Source organism: Copadichromis virginalis, linkage group LG15, assembly GCF_057382275.1.
Source record: "Copadichromis virginalis isolate Kocher_CV1m ecotype Utaka linkage group LG15, C_Virginalis_male_GT1.1, whole genome shotgun sequence".
NCBI classification, from domain to species: Eukaryota; Metazoa; Chordata; class Actinopteri; order Cichliformes; family Cichlidae; genus Copadichromis; species Copadichromis virginalis.
The window spans coordinates 1,152,198-1,160,708 of NC_140632.1; the positions used below are offsets into that span (position 1 = coordinate 1,152,198).

At 43.9% G+C, this 8,511-nt stretch overlaps 1 protein-coding gene across 1 annotated transcript in view; it reads left to right on the top strand.

The window, feature by feature from the left end:
• The window catches only part of vsnl1a (visinin-like 1a), a 36,981-nt gene extending 28,470 nt beyond the window's left edge, over positions 1 to 8,511 (top strand). Inside the window, exons 3-4 of the mRNA XM_085431283.1 lie at positions 4,308 to 4,523; positions 6,456 to 8,511. Coding sequence (XP_085287409.1) covers positions 4,308 to 4,523; positions 6,456 to 6,653 — 414 coding nt within the window. The 3' untranslated portion in view covers positions 6,654 to 8,511. The remainder of the gene's footprint in view (positions 1 to 4,307; positions 4,524 to 6,455) is intronic.

An 8,511-nucleotide genomic window follows, 5' to 3' on the forward strand; every position in this document is an offset into this window, starting at 1 on the left:
CTTCTGTCTCTTCTCATCTCTGTGCCCGCTGACACCCTCCTCCCCCGCATATCTTTTCTCTTCTGAACTTCTCTAAACTTCCCACTGCAGTCTGATCGGCTCGCACTGCAGCAGAATTTACATGGGTGGGACCTCATTGTGGCTTTTATAACCTGAGCTAACACGGTCTAACCCTTACTCTCTGTGGTTTCATCCCTCATCTCCAAGTCACTGCAATCCATTTTCCCATTAGGATTCATGGCCTTGTCTCCTCCCCCAGTCTTAGTGCAGGATGGGGCAGCATCCTTGTTTCTGAGTGTGACGAGACTGTCTGCTGCACACATGGGCTTTGGCTTGCTGTAGTTGATCAGTATACAGACACGTGTATACATGCATGTATAGGTCCTGTAGCAGAGGCCTAGGAGTTTGAGGTTTCTGTGCATCTTAGCTGTTCCTCAAACTTCTGATGTTGTGCCTGGAACCTGCTGGAGTCACTGTTCCAGGTTCGGGGTTACAGGGCCTGATGCTCCTAATGGCACCGAGTATGTCTTTATTTTGTTGTTTGTCTGCTGGGATTCTCTCATCTATCGTTGTCAGTCACCACTGCGTGTGGTTGGTCGGCCAGCAGCTGCTTGTCTGTGTGGAACACTGGAAGCTCCTATGGGAGCTTGGAGACTTCATACGTGGCACAGATGTTCCTGTACGCTAGCACAGCCACTTGGTTGTGCCTCCCACTGTACACCATCCCAGCTTGCTTCTAACATCTCGCTGCTCTGTGCTGAGTCTCTGGGGCACTTTTGGACAGTCTGCATGGGTGATACAGTCAGTGGACTCCTGCCTCTGTGGTGCTTAGAGGATGCTCTTGTGCTGCTGTGATCAGAGCTTCTGTGCTGTCCTGTAACCTACACAAACACCTAACGAATGTTTCTGGATGTGCAAACAAGCAACTATATGCTGCATAAGTCATGTCACTTTAGCATGTGAGAGTCAATGAGAGTCATTACACTTCCAGTTCATCTGCTGTGTATTCCAGTATCGTTACATTGGCTTTTAAACAACAGAACATTACATGTCTCAGTCCTCATTGGCCTGAAGCTATACAACCAAGGGACAGCCAGCGGCTCTGGGAACTAGCTGAAAACAGATTCAACAACGGTGCGAACACTGAAAAACACCTTGGACTGCACTTCATTTGGGAATAAAGCAGAAAATTTGTCATGCAGGGTTTGGTTTAAGTAGAGAGGCTATGTGAGGTTTCCATCAAAACATGTGCTGCTGGTGTGTGACGTAACAGGATGTCAGAGAGGGACAGAACCTGTGGTTGCCCCTCAAGAGTCCAGTGCTGGGAAGCGTCCTTAAATGCCCCTGTGTGCATGTGCTAATAACGAATAATGATTGACGGGTGCTCTCCTCTGGCTGCAGCCTTTGAAACTGATGAGTTCGGTCACCAAGCTGTCATCGGCTGCTATCCTTTTTAAAATATCACCGTTTAAACCAAAGCTGTGAAGGTTGTTGTGGTCAGCTTGTAGGGAGTTATCCTCTGACTCTGGAGTTATAGTCAGCTTTGCAGAGCTCTGTTGTGTGACTAAGTTCATTGTTACCTTGTCTGGGACACAATTTCACTCTTTCGCTTCAGGTGCACTGTATGGACACGAGTACTGGGCTACCTGCACACAACAGCTACAGGATCTGCTCAGCCCTGGAAATCCATGCTATGAAGCTTGAGGCGTACAGTTTTTGTGTTAGCGCCGGAGGAATAACCGCTGAATAACTCTGTAGTTACTCAGTCAGCAGAGAGTCTGGGTGTTTGATTTTATCGACCTGTGGAAACACAGGAATTCACAGAACAGGTGGTGTGACCCCACACTTCTGACCAGATACATTTTTCATCTAAATGAAGGCTCTGCTGTAAACTACGTGTCCAACACTGAACAGCAAACCTGCTGGTGAACATGGGGGAGCATGAGGCTTCTACACAAACCCGAGTCTAACACTGATGTTGGCCAGAACGGAGCTGGGTGACTTTAGCAATTCAAATAACTGCTAATGTTGCTTTAACTCCACTGGTTGTGAAAACCAGCCAGATTTAACTGCTGCCTGTTACCCATCTGCAGGCTTTTTTCAACACTTTGAAGTTACAGCTTCAACTGTTCACGCTTTTAATGCTTTTCACAGCTTAATCGATGCCATATCTTTGTCATTGATTCCCGCTCTGTGCTGTGCCGGGGTCTTGCTTGTGCTTTTTATGTGTGCAAGGCTGGTAAGGTCCAAGAACAAATCCATGCTGTCAAAGATTACTGCACAAGGAAATATCAGTCTTCTTTTGACGACAGCGTTTCTTTCTGAGTGAAATCTGATAGTGGAAATGTGACGTTCACTGAAAAGAAAAAGAAAAATTGTGTTTCAACTCAGCTGCTCATTGTGTAGTTCTGCAAATGTCAGTACAAGCAGGATGCCTTGACATTTCCAGATATATTAAATGGGGAAGGTACCCGCATGCCTGCTGTGGTTCCTGAATGTGAGCCTGTGAACACGCAGAGATTACACAAAGTTTAAGAGGGCCTGACTTTCTTCTTTTGCACAGACTCCTTTGCTCATATTTTACACGTTCACTCTGTGGCATGGCTGCGCCTGACCTTGAACGAGTTATGGTGAAATCAGGTGCAAAAGTAATAAAACAACATGGAATATCTTTCTCTTTGTTCCATTTGCTCGATGAAGATTGAAGCAGCCCGCCCAAGTCCTCAGGGAGCAGCTTCGCTCAAGCTAAGATTAACCATCGACCCAGACTTTTTACCAGGGAGGTCAAACGGAAGGTTATGTCTAATGAATGGCTCGGCTTCTCGCAGCCGCCCACAGGGTTCGTGCTGTACGGTAGATGACGAAGAGCTGAGCGGGGGCTTGGTGGCCTTCCACGCAGTTACAGCATTAATCTCTGCCCTTGTGTTCATATGCTGCTGGCGTGCAGTAATGATATGGATTGCTTCGACTGTCAACACACTTTTTGTGCTTCAAGTACTTTACTGGGGGTAAAACCCAGTGGATCCTGTGCCTTTACTGAACTGTCGAGAGCAGAGATGGGCTGTGTAATTAGGCATCAGTGGACAAAAACAGAGAAAAGCTGAGTGAAATAAAAACATCTGCAACATTCAACAAATGAAATTATGTTGCACATGGTTACACCTTCAACTGGTTTGTTTTTAGTTACATAATTCAGGTATTATCTACAGAACTGCCTTAAAGGTAGCATCTATGCTACAAATACACCTTCAGCCAATCAGAATGCTAATGTGGTTCTGCTGAGAAGGCCGATGATGATAATTATCGGCATTTTTCACTAGCAATCGGGCTAAAGTGCTAAATTAAAGTGAGTTAATCACTAAAGTAATTACAAAACATTGATTTAATTAGGTTTGATGAAATGACAAAAGTATGGGCTCTACCGCGCTTGCAGGTGAATATCATCACCCTCACGTTAGCAGCCGCATAGCCAACAGATGCACATGTATCAGACATCAGATCAGCATCAGCAGGAAGTCCGGCGAAACAAAGCTGTGAGGGAAAAGGTCATGTAACTTGGAACATTAAAGTCACACGTGTCAGGATAAAACAGCCGTGTGAATATCTCTTGGAGCTAAAGTGTAAAGTAGTTCTAGCTGCGACTTGTGTCAGAGATCCTGACGTTCATTACTCATGGGAAAGCCTGGGGTCACCTTCAGGGACTCGTGAACACGGTAAACCGGAGTTGCCTGTTTTGGAACTAGAATTTAAGAAAGACTGCAGGCTCTGGGCGTTTGGAAGCGACAGCTATCCAGGACATCTTTACAGTATGGATGGTTGCACATGAATACACAGCAACAGCCACGTGAGACTGAAAACCTCGACCAAGGCTGGGTCCACAAGGATATCGAGTCTTTTGTTAGTTCAGTTCATCCATCTCAGATTAGCTTCAGACGTTCAGCCAACACTTCTGCTAAATCTTTGTGCACATTTGTCCACAACTTTGAGTAATCCTACTGCCAAACAGACCACCTGGAACAATTACTGTCACTGGTGAATCTAATGAGAACAAAGCTACAGCCTACAAAAGTTGCAATAGGAAATCGAAGTTCATTTAGCCACCCAAGATAATCAGTGTTCACTGATTGCAAATGCTTTGCTTTCTCAGGAGACGTCATGTTTGTACATTATTTGGCCACTCATGTGAAAAACACTAGAGGTTGTATTTCTGAAACATTATCTAAAGGCTCTTGTGCCCAATGACTTCAAATGACTGAATCATAGAAACATACCCGAGTACATACCCACCCCTTTCTCTTTCTTTGTAGTTCTTCCCTTATGGCGATGCGTCCAAGTTTGCCCAGCACGCCTTCAGGACCTTCGACAAGAATGGCGATGGCACAATCGACTTCAGAGAGTTCATCTGCGCACTGTCCATCACATCACGGGGCAGTTTCGAGCAGAAGCTTAACTGGGCTTTCAACATGTACGACCTGGATGGAGACGGCAAAATCACACGGGTGGAGATGCTGGAGATCATCGAGGTATAATGTGGTTAGAAACTTTCTGAAGGGGTTTGATTATTTTTACTTGGACAGCCTTATACTAGCTTTGTAACTTGCTGAGTCACCAGGACAACTATTTTTGTACTTTGGTTACTGAGCGCTGAGCTGAGGCTGTCGAGTCTGAGACAGGCTGTTCAAACAATTTGCAGCTAAAGACAAACGTCCTCATCTGTAATTCAGGCCACTCCTGCCCCTCGACCTGTTTGCACTGAGGCATCCATTAATTTATCATTCTTTCGTGATCCTTGTTTAAGGATCAATAAAATGCCATTTGGAGAAACATGGAATTGATGCCTCTTCATATTCAGCATTCAGTTCATTTTCATGCTTCCCAAAGGCATTTCCCACTGTTTCATGCAGGCAAACATTAGCAACAAAATCCACAGTGAAGTTGTTCTGAACGGTAACGTCACATCCGAAGACACCCGAAAACATTAGAACGTGACAGCTGAAGGAAAATATGCAGTGTTCGTTCTCCGCCTGCAGGCGATCTGAAACATATAGAATTTAATGTCTCTCTGACTACAAAAGACATAATTAAAAAGCTTTGTGTCAGCAGCAATAGAAGAGAGGCGGTGTTCATGCTTTTTCAGAGGAAACTTGCACAGATTTGTATTTCACCTTGTCGGTCGTGCGGGTGAACAACACTAACAACATCTGTAGTCGGCGCAGGTTGCAGATATTGTGTTGTCCTTGTTTTATTTGATCAGCATATCCAATTATACCGACAAATAGAACCTCCTAATAGACATTACAGCAAACTTTACTATCAAAGTCACCACTTTTAAGCAGCTTCATACTTCAGCATCCTTGATAGGTTTAGCTAAAGCACACGTGAAAGCTCTGCAGCCGACTGGCTATAACTGCAGTGGAGTTTCTCTCTTTGAAGAAGCTACTGGAAATGCTTAGTAGGAAACAACAGTAAAGAGCATGTTTGTCATAGTTGTTGTTGTCAGACTACACAATAAGTTACTGTGTAGAGTTTGTGATTACAGTATTTTTATCACGTAGATCGAACTCAGAAGCTTAAATTCCACGTAAAGGTACAGTAAGTAATTTATTGAGGGTATTTATAGAAAAATAAGAATATTGTAAATATACATCGATTAGTGATTAATTCTGTATTTTCATAAACTCATAATTAATCCATAGAGAATACGGAGGAGCAGACACAGTTTGTGGAACTTGCCATGTTGTCCCACCATCTTAAATAGAGGTGTTGGACTGTGGCTGGAGAGCCGCCACATGTGTGGTCCACTTATGATAGAAGTTGCTTTGAATTTTAAGATCACAAATAGCTCTTTCAAACTATAAATGTGCAACAGTTGAACATGTACATCTTTCACAGTCTCCCTCCTTCCTCATTTCCATGTCATCCTCTTCCTCCTCACCTCAAGCCGCGCCTCTAACACACAAAACTGTCAATTTATTCCCAATATTGTCGCAATTACTTATTGTCAGCAGTTCAGACTTGCAGCCCTCACATCTCCAGACAGCTGACAACAAGCCAGCTAATATAAGCTAATATTATGCCAGCCAGTACCAGGAAAAACTATCCCAAAAATCTCACTTTCATATTGTGTGAGAATGATTATGTAAGTGTCCGAGCTCAACAATGTAAAGCATCTTTAACGTGTGCTAGCGTCTGCTAACAGCAGCTAATAGTATCTAACAGGCTAACAGCAGCTAATAGTATCTAACAGGCTAACAGCAGCTAATAGTATCTAACAGGCTAACAGCAGCTAACAGCAGCTAACAGCTAACACAAGTGCTAGTTTCACAACGTTTTACAGCCTCCTCAGGACTAAATAGACAGGAACATATATTTAGAGTACAGATTTAGAGACTGGCAGCTGAAGGAAACTTTGCAGCGTGCTCTAAAAGTCTTCTGCCCTCTTCCTCCCCCTGCAGGCCATCTACAAGATGGTGGGCACGGTGATCATGATGAAGATGAACGAGGACGGCCTGACGCCCGAGCAGAGGGTGGACAAGATCTTCTCCAAGATGGATAAGAACAACGACGATCAGATCTCGCTGGAGGAGTTCAAAGAGGCGGCCAAGAGCGACCCGTCCATCGTATTACTGCTGCAGTGTGACCTCCAGAAATAGGCCGGAGGGCGAGCGGAGCGCTCCACCAGCCGCCACGGACTGCACAGAAAGAATTTCATGTTCCATTCAGTTTGCAGCTATTTCCACTGAAAAAAAATCTCTATATATGCTTGGACTACCTTTCAATGGATCTGCTTCTTGTGTTTGAAACACTCGTGTGCATGAGAATGTTATTTGCTATAAAAGATCTACACACAACATACAACTAGTGTGCAGGTGCGCACTCACAGTACAAACACACACACACACGCACACACAACTCTCGCTACATATAAACACCTCGCACAATTAATATATATAAATATATATATATAGATCTATAAATATGAATATATATTTAAATTATTTAAAGATCAACTGCCAAAATGTGAAGTGTGCAAAGTATTTTCCATACAGGTTCATTCTACTGGAGCTTGCGCATCAGTGATGTGCTACGTTGAATTTGCCGCTACTCTATTTATTGTTCCGAGTTTACTGGCGCTAGCTGTGTGTGTTTCATTATACCGAGTAACGTCAACCGAACCAAATTCCTATGATAATGTATCTGCCTCCAATAAGACACTCTATCCATCGTCTCAAGTACCAATAGCTCTAGAAGAGATGGACTTTGTCCAACTTTTCCTTCCGAAAACATGCTCGTGCTGTCGGTAAATACTGTAAATGTAGTTAATTTGCATGCCTTTAGGTTCTGCCTTAAAAAGAAGCTCCTCATTTTGCATCCTATGATCGATGACAGGAAGCCTTATCGGAGCAGCGCAATGACACTTTGGTGGTGGGAGAACCGGGAGAGATCATTTTTACTGACTAGGGAGGAAAAAGTTGACCGCAGTCAGTCCGTCGTATGGGATGTAGGTTTTTTGTGATTTGTCGAGACGTTTTCTTTTGACTGCTTTAAGTGTGGGAGCATGTTTCCTTGTAGATTAGGTGTGGTACATGTTGCTAAGAACTAAACCCCTGCTCCACGCGCACTGAAACACAACAATCCAGTCATCATACAAATTAACAGATGTTGAACATGGAGGATTTTTGAAATGAAGTGGAAGCACTGGAGCTAAACACTTCAGCAGGAGTTAGATTGTTCTATGTTACCATCGCATCCACTTCGTTCGCGTTCGCCCACGGGTTGCATATCATCACGATGGATTCAGAGGAGTTGTTTTCTTGTTTGTTTCTTAGGCTGTTGGAGTGTCTTGTTTGTCTTTTTCAGTGGAAGTAAATGAGTGCTAAAGCAGCAAAAGGAGCAGTGAATGACGTTTCATTACTACCAGAGGACGGCCCTTTCCGTAAAGCCGTGTGTTTAGTAGATCGGACGATTTTTGCCCCCCTCCTCAACCCCTCAAAGTCTTTCTCTCTAACCAGTCAGTCAGACTTTTTGTACTTTTTTACTCCTTTTCTCTCACAAATTGTACACGTACTGATGCATACCAAGTGTAGAGAAGTTCAGTGAAGCGCAGTGCCCCGCCCAAGAATGCTTTGGAAATCACCTGTTTGCCCATTTTCCAGCCTGCGTAAAACCACCGGTATTTTACGAGCTAGCGGAGGATAGAGGAGACGTGACGTGTCATAATATACACAGTACTGCAATAAAGATATATCATAGCAGTCCATCGTCATCTTACAGCAGTGTGACTTGTCCCCCTGTCGAGTTTCTAATCTGAACTTCTTTACATGAACATCTTTGGCCAGATAATGTTTCTAATTACAACTCTGTTATTATTCTTACTGCTATCAAGATACCAAATGTAAGCAATGGCAACCGTGTACGAGGATTCTTTTGTAGCATGTATTGTGTCCCTGACGACATGGCTGCACTACTCCCTGTGTTGTGGTTTAATCTAATAAAAGGAGTTCAATGGGC